At 43.6% G+C, this 22787-nt stretch overlaps 1 protein-coding gene across 5 annotated transcripts in view; it reads left to right on the top strand.

Moving 5' to 3' along the window:
* Window positions 1–22787, top strand: part of LOC126272262 (hydroxylysine kinase) — a 215773-nt gene that overhangs the window by 69574 nt on the left and 123412 nt on the right. For 2 of the 5 annotated variants that reach the window (XM_049974993.1, XM_049974994.1), the window contains exon 1: window positions 19428–19497. The exons of the other annotated variants lie outside the window; for them this stretch is intronic. In XM_049974993.1, the coding sequence (XP_049830950.1) occupies window positions 19481–19497 (17 nt within the window). In that variant the 5' untranslated portion in view covers window positions 19428–19480. Of the gene's footprint in view, window positions 1–19427; window positions 19498–22787 lie in introns of those variants that run through there. 5 annotated transcript variants of the gene reach the window in all.

Consider the following 22787-nt stretch of genomic DNA (forward strand, 5'->3'; position numbering starts at 1 on the left):
GTGTGTTCGAGCCGGCCACTGTGGCCGAGCGGTTCTAGGCGCTTCAGTCCGGGACCGCGCTGCTGGTACTGTCGCAGGTTCGAATCCTGCCTCGTGCATGGATGTGTATGATGTCCTTAGGTTAGTTAGGTTTAAGTAGTTCTAAGTCTAGGGGACTGATGACCTCAGATGTTAAGCCCCATAGCGCTTAGAGCCATTCGAACCAATCAGAGTTTTTTGACGTAGGCTACGTTGGATATTTGTTTGTTGCGAAACAAAAAAACAGTTAGTCACTATAATGTGTTCACACTCGTGAGGGTGAGGCAGCTAAGACAGGTCACCCCAAATCTGTCGAGGCGGCGTAAATACAAAGTGATACTGTTAACCTCTTCTCCTCAGATATGTCCGGAACCATTCACGATATCGTAATTCATTATTCACTTAGATGAACTGCGAAAATATCCTAATTAAACGGCGTAAAGTTTCTTTTCATAGCTATATTAATTACAACGATATCAGCACCAACTTCACTTTTTCAGATGGAACTATAGTTGTAAGGTGTCAGGCAAATCCAACACCTTACATGAAAACCCTGACATGATAAGCAAATCCAGTAGTATGTCACATAGCTCGGAATAAATCGTGACATTAAATTAACCAAAGTAATACGAGTAACGAGTGAGCAAATGGAATACCACAGACTAACACAAGAATGCCTAAATGCATGTCGTACCTTCCCACCGTGAGGCAGACGCTGTTCCGAGGGGAGAAACGAGGACAGAAGCCGAGAGCAGAACCGTGTTAATCTTACGATAACGCTAAAAGGACCACACTAGCTGCAGGTTTTAGCGTGAGACTTTTAGCGTCTCTGTTACGTTGCAAACTTTAAAAACATTGCCCCACCACGAAAAGTATAACGTTTCTCATTGGATAGACAGAATTTTTGTAGGCGGAGCTTAAGGTTAACATTGAGACCCTGATTGGTCAGATGAAAACATAGCCAGATAGTTTTTTTTTAACTAACTTCGGTAAATTGTAGTAAGGAGAAGTTAGAGGAGAGTTGGTTCCGAGACGGCGGGCTGGATGGCTGCTGCGCCGGCCGCTGCCGCCCTGACGCTGCCTAAACACCGACAAGGTAATGAACGCACGCGATGCCGCATTTTTGAGCGCATAAGGCTTCACTCAGAACTGCAGAAGTCTCATCTGTTACACCCCCTTTTTGCGTAATACTAGTGTCGATCGTTAATTAAAACTCATGGTGTTCACATTTGCCACTTGAAATAAAGATCTAAAACGCGATGATTTTTCTATTTTATAGTTATTGAGAAGCCACATCAGCCACTGTAATTTACGACAAGTTAGATAAGTAATTGAAGATAATTGAGGGTCACTGTAGACCATTTTGATAGTTTTCTCTTTTGTGAAACTTAATTTAAACCTAGATTATAGATGTGATATGGCATAGGTCATCCTTCGATCGATTGTAGAACTTGGAAACCCATTTAGGGAATATTCGTTCACATTTTTGTTGAACGCTGTTGGTTTTTACCATCCTGTATTAAAACATTTCCTTTTATCAATATTGCAATTTATAAACGATGTTTTAAGAGTAGAATAAAATTTCCAATGGTAAACTTAACTGCTTTTTCGACGTTATTTTACCAACTAACTAAAAATAGGAAAGCCTTGAACCCTTTCCACTAAATTTAGTTAGTATTAAGATTCTTTTACAGGGAGTGCAGTGGAGCTGACGCTGAGATCATTTAGTACTTGGTTATATCATCGCTAGTCTCACTGAACTCTTCTGAATTCTACATGTCATGTGTGGTCTGGCGTCTCCTTACCAGCAACAGGTCCCAGGTTCAAACTAGTTAATTCCCTAAAAAACACGCTCAGAGCGTCGTTGCGCGAAAGTGGTAGGGAGACACGATATAGTACAAACAGACACCACCATGAATGTTTAGATAGTCATTTATGCTGCTTGTGTCATAGAAGTTCTGAAAGTCATGAGTTCAACAGGATTTCAAAACATGATCACTAGCTGCAATATTAATTACTTACCATTTATCTGTTGAATACGAAATAACTTGCTGTCTTATACGGAAATTAGTAATTTCATACCAAAATAAGGAAATACTACATTTCGAATAAGAAGGAAACAGAGTGATGCACTACAGCAAAACTAATATAAAAGGCGCACGGAGCAAACGTAGCTTTTATTCTGACTGTGTAGATCATGTGTGTCGAGTGCTCGTTAGTTTGAAAAAAAAAAATGAATGTCTTTCACAAACCTGGAGAAACTAGATATGTTACGAGAAATGTAGAAAGAGCACAAATAGAGCAGCTGATATTTAGGCACAAAGGCATCCTGACAGATGGCGTGTGCAAAAGATTGTTGCTGGAAGGACACTGGAATATTACACAAAGTGTGCCAAGCCCGCAAGGAGAGGAACGAAAGAATCTATTACCTCATCAAAGTTCGTCAAACGTTTTTCTACAAGAAAAATCAAAATTTCGCTGTCTAATACCGAAAAAGCTGTTAATACGAATAGTGCCCAAGACTGGTGTGGTTTCTCGATTTGATTACGTCTATTTTGTCACTGTCCGCTACATCAGACGGAATAGGCCTTTCTAATATTGCAGCAATTGTAGCACTCGCCAAATAAGCGAAACTGTTTTGGCACAAATGGTCATTTTTGTGTACCTCATTTACGTAAATAGCACGACAGAATGTAATTCACTAAGTACCAATACAAAATGTTTATTAGGTGTGCAACAAGCAAGTAGTTTTATGTTAGAAAATAGTTTCACATTTCATTCATAGGCTCCAGTTTCTCAAGCATGAGTTCGAAAAGCAGTACTACGAAATTTTTGTATAAATTTGGAATCGTCATATTCTTCCATTTAATTTGTGTGCCAACAGCGTTTCTTCTCCTTCCTCATCTTGTCATCACTAATTCTGTAACTATTCCTGCCATTGTCAAAACTTATTTCCGTTTAACTTCATTAAACCTGCCAGAACCGTCGGTTCAGTTACCCTGCGTTTATTGTCCGGTTAGACGTTATTACGTGTTTATACAACGCGTTTTCCGCCCTATTCCGAGAATAGAACTTCAGCGGATGCTAACCGGGGACTGTACAACTGGCTCTTAGTAGTGTAGCTTTCTGGCGAAAATTTTCTGTCAGAATTTCACTTTCTGTGATGCACCGGGAAGACAACATGTAACTTTCTTACCTGTTATTCGTGGTAGTCGTTTATTTCCACCCTGGTAGCATGCATCTATAGATTTTGTTAATAGTTATACAATGCTGATCATTAGCACATTCAGTAGCCACATAAAAAAAAGCGATTATCATTTACCCATTCGGCTTTATTCGGCCCAGTTCGTATAGCCCTGTCTCCTTTTGTCTGTGAGAAAGTTTTTTATTTCTATGAGGGTCGTTCCAAAAGAAATGCACACTATTTTGTAAAAATACAGTTTTCATTCTGCATGTGTGAAAGTTTTACAGGGTGTAGATACATCCTTCCCCCTCGTTTTCAAACTTAGTTTAACCTGTTCCCGTGAGTGGCGCCATCATAGCATGTCTTCAAGATGGCTGCTACACTTGACGTTCGTCAGAAGCAACGTGCTGTCATAGAATTCCTGTTCTGTGAAAACGAGACAGTGGGAAGCATCCACAAGAGGTTGAAAAAGGTGTATGGAGATGCTGCTGTCGATCGCAGGTTACGTGATGAAAGCGCGCACGGCAATATTGAAGACTGTCCTCGCAGCGGCAGGCGTCGTACCGCACTCACTCCAGACAATGTCCAGAGAGTTAACAAATTCGTGACTGTTGATAGACGCATCACAGTGAACGAATTGTCACGCTACGTTGGGATAGGGGAAGGAAGTGTTTGCAGAATACTGAAAGTGTTGTCGTTAAAAACTATTTGTGCCAGGTGGGTTCCCAGGATGTTGACAGTGGCTCACAAAGACACAAGAAAAACGGTATGCAGCGAACTTTTGAAACAGTACGAGAATGGTGGAGATGAATTTCTTTGAAGAATTGTGACAGGTGAGAAACGCGGCCCCATCATTTTTGACCATAGACGAAGAGTCAAACAATGCAGTGGCATCATGCAAATCCACCCAAGAAAAAATATTCAAACCCATACCTTCTGCTGGAAAAGTTGTGGCTACGGTGTTTTTCAATTCCGAAGGACTCTTGCTAGTAGACATCATGCCAAGTGGAACCACCATAAATTCTGATGCATATGTGACGACAGTGAAGAAATTTCAAGCTCGTCTGAGTCGTGTTTGGCCACATCGGCAAAAGCAGGATGTTTTGCTGTTGTTCGACAATACACGGCCACACGTCAGTCAAAAAACCATGGAAGTGATCACAAAACTCGGATGGACAACACTGAAACACCCACCTTACAGTCCTGACCTGGCTCCATGTGATTATCATCTCTTTAGGAAACTGAAAGACTCTCTTCGTGGAACAAGGTTTGATGACGATGACTGCCTTATGCGCGCTGCCAAACAGTGGCTCCAACAGGTTGGTCCAGAATTTTACTGTGCGGGTATACAGGCGCTGGTTCGAAGATGGCGTTAAGCAGTTATGAGGATGAAAATTATGTGGAGAAATGAAAATATTGTTTCTGAAGGATGTATCTACACACTGTAAAACTTTCAAACATGTAGAATAAAAGATGGATTTAAAAAAAAATAGTGCGCATTACTTTTGGAGCGACCCTCGTAGGTGGAATGGGGATTCCACTGGCAGGAACATCACGTACACTACGCACTAATTCAAAGATAATCTTATCATTCGTTCAGAAATCAACTTGGAATGCGTTTAAAAATGTTAAAAACAAACTGGGATGCGTTTCAAAATTATATGAATAATCGATAGAGCAACGTGCGCCGAAGCAAGATTTTTTCTTCAAGAATATGGATTTGGCGCCCCCTGAAATTGCCGCCCTATGAACAGTGTTTGAAACATTCGTTCTAGGGTACAACTAGGCCCCACAGACCAGTAGCTCTCCTGTTTAACAGTTTCAGTTATTTATTTATTTATTGCGGGCCCGTGGGAAGGTGGATGGACGTGTCGACGGACTGAGGCACGTTTTAGGCATAATGTGCCCGTGGTGCCCCTGCTTTCAACAGTGGTCTGTGGAGCATCCAGACAAGTGTAGACCAGTTTCTGGACATCCGCGTAGTACGGACCCTTATCAAGATCGAAGCATTGTGTGAGCAGTGGTGGCCGACGGAACATCCTCCAGGGACGAAATCCTGACACATGTTACTGTTGCTGTGTCATGAGGGACCATAGCGAACCGTCTGCTTGCAACAGGTCTAAGATATGTGCCTCTATCCGGGCTACCACCTCCACAACGACACCGCCAAGAGTGGCTACTCTTGTGTCATAAAACAGTTGACTGGTGAGTGAAATGGCGCTCTGCTGTCTTCAGTGATAACTGTGTGTCCAATCCTTATGCAACTGGTGGATGTACACTTGTACGGCTCAGACCTGCTGATCTGTCAATGCCAGAGTGCATTCACTCACGATAAACAAGTTACATCCCTGCGCCATATCTTGGGAGGCCATCGGTTACAACTCGCGGTACATTTGGTGTTTCTGCTGGGTTAAGTAGCCAGTGGGCTCTACATTTCATAGGCTGTCATCCTCTTCCTCTTGCCAGTTCTTTGACATGAAGGTGATGTGCTTTTCCACCAGTACAATGCGCGTTCACAAACGGCTGCCACGACGCACTGTGCTCTTAGTGGTATACAGCAATTACACTGGTCAACAAATTCATCAGTTCTCTCGCTAATGGAATACGTGGGAAATGCAACAAGAGGCGCAAGACGCAAGGGGCAATCTGTCGCAAGACGTCATTCTTCATCTTTATGATGGTTTGCGTCCGAGAATACACGCCTACGTTGCCACCAAATGGGGTGCACCGTGTATTGATGCGACTTTTTAGACACCCTTTACTGTGACATTTGTGTTTCATTTGTTCTGAATTTGTTATCGCATACTCCTACAATGATGAACTATCCGTCACCTCAATTGTCAATAAAATGAGCTTGTCCTTGAGCTTGTTAAATTTTTTTCCGGCAGTGTACATTCTGAAAGATGTAGGTGAGAAATGTAGAATACGAATCTGCATTTAGCACAATCACCATGAGATAGTGCGATGAAATAATAAAGAATAGAATAAGTGTGGTGTCGTACTGTAAGACCTTCGGTACACACACCATCAGATTATTTGACTTGTCGCTCTAACGAAGTAGACGAGTGTCAGCAATATGTCTCGTGGTCTTATCGTGGCGTGTTTATCTTCTGTTGTTAGGTCAGACGATAGAAATGCCACGTGCATGCTTAGAGTAGCATATTGACGGTGACCAACTCTAAACAGAACTTGATTAATTTTCACACACATTTATTAAAATAATAAAAAGCATAGAAATTACTAAACTTGAGTCTGGATGCTGTTTACAATTGACAATCTGATACATGACAAAGTGTCTATAGATTTATCTTCATGGCTATGTACAGGAATATGATAATCTTATTAGGCGCAGACTGAGACTTGACTACAGACTAATGCAGACCTATGCAGACTCGTACAGACTAATGCAGACTGACTAATCGGAGGTCTGTACACTCGTTATAATACCTCACGCATTCAGATATCACTGCACGAGTGTGATCAGCGAGGAGAAGAGGTTCTACGTTAGCAGCAATCTCATTGGCTGCATTACATATTAATACGCGGATTGGCGGAAGCAGAATTTGGTCCGTCTCTAAGACAGCGCCATCTCGTAGTGCGGAGACGGACGAGCGCTGCGCCTGCGCTGTTGTGCTTAGCGGAGATATGTACACAACAATAAGCAAATTATGTTTCACTTTATATGTCTGGAAAGAAATCTTGTACAGCTGTGATATGAGTTTCGTAACCTTAATACGCGATAGTAAGAGTATTTATTGTTGATATTATTATAGCACATGTTTTAGAGCCTTTGTTATACAGAAATTCTTAGTAACGGTGTTGAAATCTATTTCATTTGAAACTTTTCTTTCAATTGATGAAATTGACAGATTGGCTAATCGTTCTTCATTCATTATAGAGTGAAGATAATTTTTTATTACGCTCAGTTTAGAAAAACACTTCTCACCTGATTTGACTGAGACAGAATAGGTCAAGAAATACTGGAATTATAAGTGATGTACAGGGAGTCACTGAAGCCCTATTTAGTTATCCACAATCGTATCGGCTGCATGTAGATGCCTGTTTTATTCCTTGCAGCACTTGTTCCTTACCAAACTCATCCTGAATTTCTATCATTTTCTCTAGCGCTAGTGCCAGAGCGTCATTGGGAGCTTCAAGCATAAAATTTTGTGTTAACAATTTGGAAAATTTGTGGTTTCTGTCACGGCTGTGCATCATTAAGCAGTCTATGTATTCAAACACTGACTGACGAACTTAGTCTTCACCAGTAACCCATTGTCATGAGCTAGTTCACTCGGTATTACTTTATTTAACTTCCTTACCCCTCGATGGACATTTTTAGTGTACATATCTCTGCACTTTTTAATGCCAAAAGTAAAAGTACTGCGTATAATTGCAGTAAGTTCCGTCACTGTAAACGCGATCAGAATTTTTAATTTGCCGAGTTCTTTATCTGAAGTCTTTAATATTTTTTTCATAATGTGAGGCCACATTCATAATATATTTTTTTAAAGTCAGTACCGCCATTACACTGATTTTCTATTTTCAGTGTTATATTTACACGATCATTATTTCGGCTTTAAAGTTCTATTGACTGATGACGTCAGATGTTAAGTCCCATAATGCTCAGAGCCATTTGAACCATTTTAAGTGTTATTATCAAGTGTTTTAATGTTATACAGTGCCTAGGATGACATACTGTCGTATTTAAGATACCCTATTAGACCCATTGTCTAAGAGTCAATATTTCTGGTAAAACGAAGCAGTAGGCTTTTGCCAGAAGTATTGACCCTTAGACAATGTGTCTAACAGGGTATTTTAAATACGTCAGTATGCCATCTTAGGCACTGTATAACATTAAAACACTTGATAATGGCACTTTGAAGCCGAAATCATGATCGTGTGAATGTAACACCGCAAATAAAAAACAGTCTAGTGGCGGTACTGACTTTAAAGAAACTGTAGATATTGTTGGGCTCAATGTACTTCCTCCAGTACCGTGTGCCAGAAGTTGATGGGTATCAGGCAATCCCTTCGAACTTTTTCCTGTTTTTTCTGCAAGTAATTTCCACCTATATCTAGAAGACGATATTGAATAAATATAACTCCTCTACTGTTCCAAAACAGACAACGCTAAGTGGAACACATGAGAATGCACGAACGACACAAAGATTTAAGAAATGATTAGCACGGAGACCGAAAAGAGCTTTTGGATTAACTTTTTGAATTTTTCGTTGTATTTCTCCATCTACACCTGACCCGATTCAGGCGTTTTCATAACTTTGAACCTTGCATAACGAAATATTCAGTCCACCTTCCTCCAGACTCTGTTGAATATCCTTTGATGTATATTCTGTAGTCTTTCCCAACATTTATGTTGAATACGTACGGGGCCTGCATCTCCAAAATGTCTCTTATTTGTTCAACGTATCTTGCCCTTGTTTGGAATTTGATTAAAAATTGTCTGGTCTTGGGGAGCCACCAGATCTGTAGACCCTCCAAATTTGGAGGCCTCCAAGGATCAGGACCAGAGACCTGCTTGTTACTTTCAGTTGTTTCTTGTCCTTGTGCTAAGACTTCAGATCTTCCCCTCTGCTTCGCTCTGGTCCCTCTATAAATGATGCGTATTTTTCCGGCTCTCGGCAGCCCTCGGCGCTACACTGGTCGCACGAGGCCGTAGCCCCCTCCAGAGAACTGTGATGGCACCGCTCAATTAAAATTGAAACTTCACGCTCAATTAAAATTGAAGCTTCTACCAACCCAAAGGTCGGACTGAGATTCGGTTTGCAACGGGCAGTCTTAAATTAAATGAAGCACACATCAGCGATTTGTTCCATTTCCTTTTTTCTTTTCATCTACTGATTTTATTACGTAACTTAAATAGCGTGAAATGAGTGTGATCATTGAGATAGCAGATCACTTCCAATGTCATGTACTTGACGTCCATCAGTCTGCGCACTGATGTTCTAGCAGACAGACAGCTTGCTCGTGAAGCTATTCTAACTTTAATCGTATACAGGATGTCCCAGAAACGTTCCAACAAACTTCAAAGGGTTGTAGAGCTCCTCTTGGACACAAATCGATCACAGGAACTTGTGTTCAGAAACGTCGTCCAACAACGGTACAGACAGTCGAAGCTATAGGCGTTGGCGCCTGCTGTTAGGCTACATCTTCGGCAACAAACCTCAGTTTGTACGCTGACGGACTGTTGGCGGAACACTTCGCAATGTAGTTTGTTATTCAGTGATCGTGACTGATTACCACGATCGCCAGTAGAGAAGGTAGAGCTAGCCGCTGCGTAGGCAGGATTTGCCTCCTACGAATACAACGCTCTGTTGCCTTAGTAGATGACGGTTTTGCACAAGGGTTTCCATCTGTAGTTTTTTTCCTGTATACTGAAAAACACTTAATATTTCGGAGGATTCCAGGAGAAAAATAAACTGCGGATGGAAACCCGTGTCCATCATTCACCGAGGCAGCAGAGCATCACGTTCATAGGAGGCAATCGGAAACCATTGCTGTGCACTCGGAGTGAAATTTAGGCAGCTAATTTCGGCTAGCAAAATATTGAAATTGACGGTGCCAAAGGCTTTGTTAGAGTATAAGAAGCACATGGTAGTCGTCTCTTGTCTGTGCATAGCAAGCTTAAAGTCGTCATGTACTTTTATTAAAGCAGATACTGAGCTGCGCTGTTGGAGACAGCCTGGTGTTAATTAGTCTAGTAGATTGTTTGCAATTAATTATTTAGTTAGCTGGTCATGAGCTACAGACGCACACGGAGCAATAAAGCCCTTTTTCATACATCTGCCTATAACGAAGATATTGAAAATGCAGCATTCAATATACACTCCTGGAAATGGAAAAAAGAACACATTGACACCGGTGTGGCAGACCCACCATACTTGCTCCGGACACTGCGAGAGGGCTGTACAAGCAATGATCACACGCACGGCACAGCGGACACACCAGGAACCGCGGTGTTGGCCGTCGAATGGCGCTAGCTGCGCAGCATTTGTGCACCGCCGCCGTCAGTGTCAGCCAGTTTGCCGTGGCATACGGAGCTCCATCGCAGTCTTTAACACTGGTAGCAGCGTGGACGTGAACCGTATGTGCAGTTGACGGACTTTGAGCGAGGGCGTATAGTGGGCATGCGGGAGGCCGGGTGGACGTACCGCCGAATTGCTCAACATGTGGGGCGTGAGGTCTCCACAGTACATCTATGTTGTCGCCAGTGGTCGGCGGAAGGTGCACGTGCCCATCGATCTGGGCCCGGAGCGCAGCGACGCACGGATGCACGCCAAGACCGTAGGATCCTACGCAGTGCCGTAGGAGACCGCACCGCCACTTCCCAGCAAATTAGGGACACTGTTGCTCCTGGGGTATCGGCGAGGACCATTCGCAACCGTCTCCATGAAGCTGGGCTACGGTCCCGCACACCGTTAGGCCGTCTTCCACTCACGCCCCAACATCGTGCAGCCCGCCTCCAGTGGTGTCGCGACAGGCGTGAATGGAGGGACGAATGAAGACGTGTCGTCTTCAGCGATGAGAGTCGCTTGTGCCTTGGTGCCAATGATGGTCGTATGCGTGTTTGGCGCCGTGCAGGTGAGCACCACAATCAGGACTGCATACGACCGAGGCACACAGGGCCAACACACGGCATCATGGTGTGGGGAGCGATCTCCTACACTGGCCGTACACCTCTGGTGATCGTCGAGGCGACACTGAATAGTGCACAGTACATCCAAACCGTCATCGAAGCCATCGTTCTACCATTCCTAGACCGGCAAGGGAACGTGCTGTTCCAACAGGACAATGCACGTCCGCATGTATCCTGTGCCACCCAACGTGCTCTAGAAGGTGTAAGTCAACTACCCTGGCCAGCAAGATCTCCGGATCTGTACCCCATTTAGCATGTTTGGGACTGGATGAAGCGTCGTCTCACGCGGTCTGCACGTCCAGCACGAACGCTGGTCCAACTGAGGCGCCAGGTGGAAATGGCATGGCAAGCCGTTCCACAGGACTACATCCAGCATGTCTACGATCGTCTCCATGGGAGAATAGCAGCCTGCATTGCTGCGAAAGGTGGATATACACTGTACTAGTGCCGACATTGTGCATGCTCTGTTGCCTGTGTCTATGTGCCTGTGGTTCTGTCAGTGTGATCATGTGATGTATCTGACCCCAGGAATGTGTCACTAAAGTTTCCCCTTCCTGGGACAATGAATTCACGGTGTTCTTATTTCAATTTCCAGGAGTGTATTCTATGATTTCTCTTCATCTGGTTTCTGTCCTGTTTTCATCTCAACTGGAACTTTGCTTAAAGTAGAAACTGTCTGTGTAAAAGGTTTAGTAGAGCTGATATCGAGCTGCCCCGAAGTAGGCACATCTTCGAGACGTATCTAACAGAACGTATTGCAGCTGTAACACCAGAGCGTTCTTTATCCAAGCCAAATATTTTTATAAAAATGTTTTGTACTATGACAAGAGTGATTGTCTTATCTGGCAATACTATAAATAGGAGGAGCGTGGTGTGAATGGTCAACGGATTGTTTCCCTAGAGAGAGAGTAATAGAAACGCTGGGAAACTGAAGTAGCTGGTATTTAACTAAGTTGCCTACGTTATTTTTAGTGCGGAATCTCCAATAACCAGTTTTCAAGCGCAGAAACCGCAATTATTCTTCAAACATCTACATACAATCTGTAACAAAATTAAGGGGTCACTTCTTTGAAACCGTGTCATTTTCTGCCATTATGACGCAGAGTTCCGAATTTTGGCTTGAATGTGCCTACAACGTTACTCTGTAATAATGCAAAAGCCTTGCGCCGTACGGTGTAGCCCTCAGGCACGGCGACACTTCAATCAGAAAGGTGTCAACAGATGCAAACAAAAGACCACGGCTCAGACGTTCACGTGAGGTGTAATAATGTGGGTCAATGGTGCCGCACTGGTACCAAACTTCACCAAAAATCTGCATAACGCAGGAGGGGATGTGACACACCAAGGGACGGTCGTCACACCTCCTATTAGCCACTTCTCACCTCCTGTCTTGGCCCTCTGTGACACATGTCAGAATCGCGAAACCCAGCACTGAAATCATACGGTTTTCTCGAAGGGTGGCCGAGGAAAACATTCTGGACACACCTGTGCTCAGAATCGACAAAATAAGGCCTCAAAAGGTGTCATAAAGGGTGTGAATGATATAACCCCTCCCAGTGGTTCGTTCATTTTCACGCAGTGTCGCCGTCGAAAACGACAGTTTGCAGTGTGATGTGCAACGGGACAACGTTCTTCACAAACTTTGGTACTGGTAACACCCCCTGGACGGGTTAGCCCTTCTCTAAGGACATTGCGGGACTGCAACAGCACTGAACATGATCTCTCCCCTTTTAAACGTAGTTTGACCGCAATTTTTTCTCTCTTACACAGGACGGAGCCACTAGCGACCGTTAAAAACCATTCGACGAAATTTGAACGTCAACTGTAACTGAAAAGGACACATGTTCATTTTGATCCCTCCTTCTTGGCGCCCTCTTTTTGACATGTTCACAGGGGGGGGGGGGGGGGGGGGGGGCGCACCGCGGGGATTACACACGACACGTGCATGAATAAAAAGAGTCACTCTCTAAGAACCCATCTGTTCGGCAACACACTAAGTCCACCCGCACACCTTTGTTGTGCACTTAAAAAAGTCTCTGTCCAGAGCGACTCATGCACCTAGCGCAACCCAGGCAGTTAACCTTCTCAACACTAGCGCCCACTGGCCATATGGGAAATCTGACAAGGAACCCCTTGAGTGTGACGTCGCAAGTTCAATCTTTACTAAGGCTCATTTGAAAGTGTTGTGTTAACAATTATGACAAGAAAAGTATTATCTGCTTATGACTCACCATGTACGTCTGGAGGGCGGCTGAAAATCAGTGTCCGGGATGTGTAGAGATCAACTTTCTAACGAATGTATGTATTGCATTCACAAAACGGATATCTTCGACATTCAAGAAATGTTAAAAAAACATTACTTGCGCAATGAACACAGAAAAAATGGCGCGCTGCAGTGATTCAGTGATCATAAAGGTCCACACCATCAAGATCGAAGACGAACTCCTTGGGAGCTACAACCGTGCACGGCGTTCAGCTAAGTATCCAGTCTTTAAGAGTGAATATAGAATCATGTTGGTATAACAGGGTGATGAGAGCTGAATGTAGTGGCATGCAACCGCATGCGAAACAGTCTGTTGTGGAGCTTATTGTGAAGCTGGCTATCCGTTAGGTGTAGCCGCAGACAGTGCGACATAATGTTTTATAGGCACGGAAGAAACAAATATGCACAGGCTGAATTTGTCCAGTGTTTACAGGTGGTATGAAATGCAATGTCACCTACTTTTCAGGAAGAATAATTTGCTCTAAAGGAGTATGATTTTTATATACATACCAGGAATTAAAAAAAAAGCAAGTTATTTTGACTAGCTATTGGCCAAAACCAGTCCGCCTAAAGATAAGTGTAGTTCTCTTACGCACATTTCCCCACTCTTGCCTGCTGTGACGTAAAGGTCCTTACTGCCCTTGCAAGATCACGCACGGCAGAAAGAATCGCACTGGCCAGAGCACCAACAACTTCTCGCAGCGCAATAATAAACTTTCCAGCCAATTTACCATGCAGTTTAACATTCGGCATAATTGTATACGAATGCGTTAAGACATCGATGTTAGTTGATCTTGATACAGATTTCTTGGTACCTCTAATTTCCAGTGCTCCTTTCATACGCATTTCCTCCTCAGATCCCGAATGAAGGGAGTTGAAAACAGTTTCTTACTGAACGATGGGATGAGTTTGTTTATCTCATCTACAATTTTTCTGGCCGATTCCGCAGTTTGCAACGTCAAGTTGACACTTCGTGTGAATATGTATATATTACGTCTTCTAATTCCGTAGTTGTCTCTGAAGTTAGGCAACCATTCACTGCTTCCCTTGAAATCACTGCGATACACACTGATCAGCCAGAACATTACGACCTCCTACCTAATAGCCGATATGTCGATGTTTGGCACGGATAGCAGTGGCGACGAGTCGTGGCATGGAAGCAACGAGGCCTTGGTAGGTCGCTGGAGGGGTTTAGGACCACATTTGGACACACAAGTCACCTAATTCCCATAAATTTTGAGGAACGGGGTGATTACCTCTGACGTCATGTTCGATCACATTCCAGATGTGTTCGATCGGGTTGGGGACACAGCACATCAATTAGAACCCGCCACTGCGACCCACGAACCACTCCATCACACTCCTGGCCTTGTGACATGACCCATTATCTTGTCGAAAAAAGCTACTGCCATTGGCACTCTGATCGTCATTAAGGGATGTACGGGATCTGCAAACAGTGTACAATACTCGAGCTCCATAACGCAGCCGCCGCCAGCTTGTCTCCATCCCACAGTACAAGTGTCAGGTAGCTTTTCCCCTGAAAGACGACGGATTCGCGCCCTCAGATCGGCATGATGAAGAAGGTGTCGGGATCATCAGACCATGCATCGCTCTGCCACTGCTCCACCATCCAGTGCCGATGGTCACGTGCCCGTATTAGTCACAGTTGCCGATGTCGTGGTGTTGACATTGGCACATGGTCGGGTCGTCGACTGTGGAGGCTCCTCGTTATGAGCGTTCGGTGCACTGTGCGTTCACACACACGTGTACTCTGCCCAGCATTAAAGTCTGGTGCTATTTCCTCCACAGTTCGCCGCCTGTCCTGTTTTACAAGTGTGTCCAGCCTAAGACGTCCGACGTCTGTAATAAGGGTTGGCCGCCCAACACCTCGACGTCTTAACGCGATTTCACCTTGGTTCCGCCACATGTTGAAGAAACTGATCACAGCACTCCTCGCACACCCAACAAGTCGTGCAGTTTCCGAAAAGAAAGTCCCGAGCCATCACAATCTGCATTCGGTACAGATCGAGCGCATTCCGCGTTCTACACACGGACAGCTCGCTCACTCATACCACAGGCACCGTGGGTGTATCCGACTAGCAGTCATTCCTCTCCAGGTGACGTACTATCGCAGGGACCGGTTTATATCGATAGTATGTCGGTGGTCATAATGTTCTAACTGATCAGTGTACGTCGCACGCAATTTGATGTACATAACGTGGTAGGCCACTATCATGCACATCCTGTAAATTGTGCCGAGCATCCTTGAAACGCACAAACACCAGTTTTTGTAAGAAGTGCGCCTTGTTCTCCCTTGAATACCCGTAGTTTTTCCTTATGCACTACACGGTCATATTGCTGCAGTCTTATTCGAACACTGTTCAGAATTGTTTTTTTTTTCTCTCTCTGTGCTGCAGATGATCTTCGCCGCACGTAATTATGTTTAGAACCCGCTCCTTGGTCAACGACTGTCGTTTACTACGTTTCACTGGAGACGGAATTTGTGGTTTCCTGTCCGACAAGGATGATGAACTACATGGCTCGGCACCTGTTTCAAGCTCACTTTCACTCGCTATGTACATATAGTCATCATTGTACTCCTCATGTACATTGTCCGCACAGTCGAATGTATACGACACCACACATTCCATCGACTCATCTTGCAGGAAAGCTAATATTTCATCTACCACTTCTTTCTCACCTTGCGAAATTCCTTGGGTTCCTTTCCGACGAAATGTCAACTTTTGGCTACTGTTGTAGATGTCATGCACTGTTTGCTTCGTTTATCGTCGCCATTGCTCTGCTTTGTACTGGCACTGTTAAGAGTTACTCATTCCGTAGGCTCATGCTGTGCTAAGCATTAGATACCTGCAGTCCTGTCCCCTGTATCCATCAGCAGCCAATATCGTGGTAGCATGATAGACAATATGTGGGTCGCCGAATGCTGTAAACATCATTGGCCTTTTGCAAGCTCACACTCAAGGGGTTCCTTCTGAGGGGTGTGTCGGAATGGTTTCCTATGCCACTGCACAGGCTAAAACTCATTTTGTAACATATCATTTCCTAGCCCCCTATCTGTGCTATTCCTATTCGCTGTTGCAGTCGCGTGGGGCAACGTGCGGCTGTAGGCAGGATGAGGATTTTCTTCAGCCTGGAGCTGACGGGTTGGTCTCTCTCTACTGCTCTTTAAATGCGTTGTGGCCGCATCCTGCATAGCTGGCTTACAGGGAGAATAATTTCCCCGTTACGACCTGAGTTTTCGGTATTCGTTATTCAAATGGTTCAAATAGCTCTGAGCACTATGGGACTTAACTCCTGAGTTCATCAGTCCCCTAGAACTTAGAACTACTTAAACCTAACCAACCTAAGGACATCACACACATCCATGCCCGAGGCAGGATTCGAAACTGCGACCGTGGCGGTCGCGCGGTTCCAGACTGTAGCGCCTAGAATCGCTCGGCCACTTCGGCCGACCGGTATTCGTTATTGAAACAGTTCTTAAAGTCCTGCCAGAAGGCAGCTCTTTGCAGAAGCACTGAAAGCAGGAGTAGGAGGTGGCCAACGAGAATGCCTACGTTCTGCTCCTGACTGACTGACTTCCGTGGAGCGCTTTTGGAGCTCGCTAAACTGAGGAATCGTCCGGCAGCTCTCGTGAGGTATGGGTGGCGAATCGCGATCCTCTGGGTTGGAGTTTGTGTTTTAAAGTAGTTATGATTTCAAAAGTCAGCAGTTGGTGATCCTTCATGTTCATCGAGGTTATTTTTCCAAAATGGAAAACGTGCAAAGCAATCTAAAATGTGTTCCCGTGTGCGAATGGTGAATTCTGCTCTGCCACTTTCCTATATTTCTCAGCGAGTGTTGCGGATTAGTGACCGTCGAGTTGTACGATAGAAAGAGGGCTCAGACCTGAGCGTGGTGACATTAGCTTGCTGGAGGTGGTGCTGGACAAAAGCAGCGGATTCGGCAGGCGTTAATTGATACCAGTAAGTTTCAGTTGTTTCCTGGCAAACAGGTGATTCTGAATGACTTCTTTCCTATTGACTTTGAACTCCATTCTTGTTTCATTGTCGTGATTTTCTGCAGGAGTTTCTAGCAACCAGTTTGGAGGCTGTACACAGAACTGTTAACGGGGAAATCCAGCGGTCGGATCTCGGAATCTTGCTTGAAAGTACGAGAGGCTTTCAATAAGTAGTTTTTCTGGCAGCAAGTTCGTTTTATTCTGGAGTGCAGTATACCGTATTATTATCCGCTCTTGTGGTTACAAAACCCTTTTCTCAACATAATCTCAAGTTTTCCATTTTCGACTATGTGAATACCTGACTGGTACGCAAGTCCTACCTCAGTTACACGATTCACAAACATTTCTAAAACGTTTGCACTTTTTCAAATGGAAAACACTGCATACCGACAGCTGGGGTACACATATTACTTCCTGGGAAGTAGCAGGGTGGCAGAAAGAAAGGCATCTGGCCATCCCTTAGATTAACCATTCCAAATCCATAGTAATCATGCTGACCCTGTGTGGACAAAAAAATGGCTTTGAACACTATGGGACTTAACATCTGAGGTCATCAGTCCCCTAGAACTTAGAACTACTTAAACCTAACTAACCTAAGGACCTCACACACATTCATGCCCGAGGCAGGACTCGAACCTGCGACCGCAGCCGTGGCGCGGTTCCACACTTAAGCGTCTAGAACCGTTCTCCCACTTCGGCCGGCTCTGCGTGGACACAAGACAAAGGCAAAGAAAAAGAAAAAGGAGAAGGAGCACTTGTAATTATAGTCACTTCGCATTAGACTAAAATTCCAACCTTAATAAGCGTCGATTTGCAACCGCACTCATCCCTTTTTGAACTCTAGGCAGTGCTATCTGGAAATTTCTCTTGCATCGGTGATGCACTCTCTGATCTGTAACATGGAATGGGTGCACTTGACGAAACAGTTTGTACACGCTGGTTTTGACTTTGAACGTATAGTATATACTGGTTTTAATTTTGGCATTCCAATGCAGCTTACGTCAACTGTCCAGCAAATGAAGATAATCAAATTTGCCACTTGTATTTACTGGCACTAAAGTATGTGTAATAATAATTCAATCTATGTATTATATTAGTGACATGTAGCCGGCCGGTGTGGCCGAGCGGTTCTAGGCGCTACAGTCTGGAACCGCGCGACCGCTACGGTCGCAGGTTCGAATCCGGCATCGGGCATGGATGTGTGTGATGTTCCTAGGTTAGTTAGCTTTAAGTAGTTCTAACTTCTAGGGGACTGATGACCAGAGATGTTAAGTCCCATAGTGCTCAGAGCCATTTGAACCATTTGAAGTGACAAAAATGGCTCTGAGCACTATGGGACTTAACATCTGAGGTCATCAGTGCTCTAGAACTTAGAACTACTTAAACCTAACTAACCTAAGGACATCAGACACATCCATGCCAGAGGCAGGATTCGAACCTGCGACCGTGGCGGTCGCGCGGTTCAAGACTGAAGCGCCTAGAGCTGCTCGGCCACACCGGCCAGCTGAAGTGACATGTACGCTGGTTTTCATAGTGTTATATATTTTACTTTTTATGTACACTATTCACAGATCAGATGATAGTAACTCTGTCATCGTAAATGGAAGTTTTACAAATGCGATCTTTGCTGAGAAGTTGTCTTTCTTCAAGTTGAATGTTTTTTTTTTATATCCATAAAATGCGGAACTTATAGGCAGTAATATTATCTGCTATCACGACCACTGCAACAGCAGCAAAATAAAATATGGAAAATGTAATTTTAATACGTGAACAGCCGTCTGCAGATGAATCCGTGGGTTCGAATCTAGCTATTGTTCTTAATAAATCTCACCATAGTACTAGTGGATCGCTGTTTTTGCTTTACTGTAAGAATGAACCTTTGTTTTCACGCAGCCACGGTTTCGCCACGTTAGTTTTGGACAAAGTAGCAACAATACTTCATACTGAACGTCAGTGGCAACTCGTAAGCACACATTCGCTATTATCTCACAAAGGACTAGTTTGTGCTCCGGCGTTTACCGGAAAATTATTGCTTCTGTTATCAATATCTACATAAGTGTCAGGTTTCGCTACTAATTGCAAATTTTGTCCCCTTTTTTGTTCGAGCCGAATGACGTGTCTACTGGTGGTAATAAACTAGCTTATACCGAAGGGTAACGCATCTAAACAGCGAAACAATGCCGCGCCATAGGGGCGTGCACAGAGGAAACCGTGAGTGGAGCTCATTGAGTGTTAACTGGATGATGGCCGGCCACCAATAGGGCTTCTGTTTGAACGGGGGCTGCGCTCCGTTGTGCTACTGTATTCTTGGGTGTGTCGGCCGGCGATCCACACGGTGACATGGACAGGGCGGCATGGTAGGTTGCGGCAAAAGCAGCTTCTTTACTATACCAATTAGTTCAGCGGCGTACGATGTGCAAGTGCCTAAACATAAATATAACAAAGCAATAGTATTTTTTGTTGCTGTGTTCTCCAGTCTGAAGGCTACTTTGATGCAGTTCACCACTGTGCTGTGTATCCTGTGCAAGGCTCATCGTCATCGACTAACTGCTGCAACCTACATCCAAAGGTTTTTGTACGTCCATCCTTCTGATGGATAGTCCGTGGGTCTTCGGCCTTTCACTTACGTAATAAAACGAAACATTTGCAGGCGTCATTTTGATGATATTATATTGCAATCAGTTTCGACGACAAAGTACACCATCTTCACTCTCTCAGCGACAGTTAAGACCTGAAGATGGTGTACTGAGTCATCGAAACTGGTTGCAATGTAATGAAATTACATCAAAACTACGGGTGCGGGTTTGTAAGTGCCTAAACATAAATATAACAAAGCAATAGTATTTTTTGTTGCTGTGTTCTCCAGTCTGCCCATCCATGGGCATCTGCAGAAATTTGTAGACGTTTATCCGGGGGGAGGGAGGACATGACTCTACAATTGCCATTTTTGATGTAAATCAGTTATCCAGTTTCTAGAAGCCATAGTATTGTCTCAGTGCAGTCACGCACGTAATGCTACAATTTGCCAAACGAGAGCTTTAGCGGAATCGAGGGAAAACCAGCGGAATCAAGGGTAAACGCATATATTTGTATCAGAACATTGCAATGAAAATGTAGGCCTACTCCAGGTAGGAAAAACGGGGAGGGCAAATGTGTTCCCGCCCGCTTTGCGTCCCCGGAAATTTTTTCGGGAGGAGCAAGATTCAAAATTTGCCACTTATGAAATTTGGAAATTTATGGTAAGGACTATGGGACCAAACTGCTGAGGTCATCGGTCCCGAGGGTTACGCACTATTTAATCTCACTTAAACTAACTTACGCTAAGAACAACACATACACCCATGCCCAAGGGAGGACCCTAACCTCCGACGGGGGGAGCCCCGTGAACCGTGACAAGACGCCTCAGACCGCATGGCTATCCCGCGCGGCCGCCATTTATGATATAACTGACTTGGTCAGTTTGGAAACGTGTCGTGCCTCGAGAACTAAATTTGTAAACAAGTATGTATACCTAACTGTTAAATATTTGATAATAGCTGATAATTTTTAAAGTAGATTGCTTTGGTTCCTAAACGGTAAGCAAATTTAAATGTTTTATGCAGGTTACATCTTTTTCTGTTATCACCTTGATTATGGATGCCACCTGTTCGATTCAACGATCTGAAATTACATCCTCATAATACGATTAAATTCAAGATACCCAACAGGTTACGAAATAAAGCTAGAAAGCAATTTATTCAGACTCTCATTATGTTAGGCTGAAGCTGAAAATTAAAAATTTGAAACAGGAAAGAAGTGAGAATGACTGGAAAAATATTGCTTGGTATTAAGAAAAGTGTCACATTAATATCTCTCGAAGTGAATAAACAGGAATTAAACTTTCAAAAAAGCTTATTGAACTCTGATGCCATCCGTAACACCTTGCTTATAAAATTTCACATCTGTTTACTTTAACGGTTTTTTTTAGTTACTTTCAAGACATATATTTCTTAGTGTCGGATGGAATCACTGAATTTGAATAAAATGTATTTTGTAAACTTCGTCGTTTTAAGTTGGTTAAATAAAGTGTAGCCCAAGCCAATATACAACTAGAAGAATGTGGGAAACCTGAAAAATACATCCTCAAATTGTGTAGGAGAACCAACGTTTAACAGCTGAGACTGCAAAAGGTTGATCTTCAACTCTCCCGTTTGTCACGTCATTGTATGGCATGCCAATTGGAATGCAGAATTCGTAGCTTCGTGTCTACATTTGGTGCTGTGTTGCTCCCAAGACTTTGAGAAGACACCAGACGTGGAGAACAAATTTCTTTGACCTTGAAATTTTATGCTTCTTTCCCCATCTCTTCAAGCGCAGAAAATGATATTTTCCTTTTTCGACTGATGTGTGTTGGATTAAGTGCATATGTATTCCTGCGAGTGTAAACAATGGCTCTGTCGTGGAAAACTGAATACAGAATCAGCAATCCATAAAAGTTTTGTTTTCCCTCAGACAATTGGTAAACTAGAGTTGAGATTTCGTTCTGCATAAAAGGTCGGGGGCCATCGGTTCGGTTATGTAAAGTTTGGTATTCATCTTGGGTACAGAGCAGCGTCGCAACGGCAAAACGAAATTGACTAATTTCCCGTGAACAGAGTGACAGCTAAGAAAACTGAAAATATGTGGTGAATGCTAGATTGTTTTAGATTAGTAGATAAAGTATTACCTACGGCTAATATACAACTACATGAATGTAAGAAACCACCCAAAATCATCCTCAAGTTGTCAAGTAGAATTAACCTCACTTCTTGTCGGCAACGTGCTTCTGAAGTTTAGTGGAGTCTCATACAAAGATTGTTAGAAATTCTAGAGAATAAAAAGACTCTACCCCGATTCCAGGAGAGGGCATGTGCTCCCTCTTGCCCTCCGTTAAGGACGCCCATGTCTACATCCGTTTCAACCTCCTTCTTGTATTTGTTCCTTGGCCTCCCTCTACGTTTTTACCCACTACGGTTTCCATTACCAAAGCGACAATTCCTTGATGCCTTAGGATGTGTCCTTTCAACAGACCCCTTATTTTAATCAAATTATGACATAAATATCTTTCTTCCGCAACTCTGTTCAGTACCTCCTCATTAGTGAGACTATTCGACTTACCTACCTAGTTGACCTAGTTATAGCAGGATGTTTCAAAAGTTTCACTACCCTTGTTGTTTGAATTGCTTATCGTTCACGTTTCACTTCATTACAGCTCAACACTCCAGACAAATACCTTCAAAACAACCTCTCTAGCACTTAAATTTGTATTATATCTTAACAAATTCCTCTTTTTCAGAAGTGCTTTTCATGCTATAACTAGCCTTTTTATTTTCTTTGTACCCAAATAGCAAAACTCATCTACTACTTTTAGTATCTCATTTCCTTGTCTAATTTTTTCAGAATCGCCCGATTTAATATGACTTCATTCCGCCACCTTGTTCTACTTAGGTTGATGTTCATCTCATAACCTCTTTTTTCAAGACGCTATCCACTTCGTTCAGCTGCTCTTTCAGGTCCTTTACTGTCTCTGACAGAATTACAAATGTCGTGTTCAAACTTCAGAGTTTTTATTTCACCTCTCTAAACTTCATTTCCCTTTCCAAATATCAGCTTGTTTTCCTTAGCTGCT

The sequence above is a fragment of the Schistocerca gregaria genome, chromosome 5, assembly GCF_023897955.1.
Source record: "Schistocerca gregaria isolate iqSchGreg1 chromosome 5, iqSchGreg1.2, whole genome shotgun sequence".
Classification (NCBI taxonomy): Eukaryota; Metazoa; Arthropoda; class Insecta; order Orthoptera; family Acrididae; genus Schistocerca; species Schistocerca gregaria.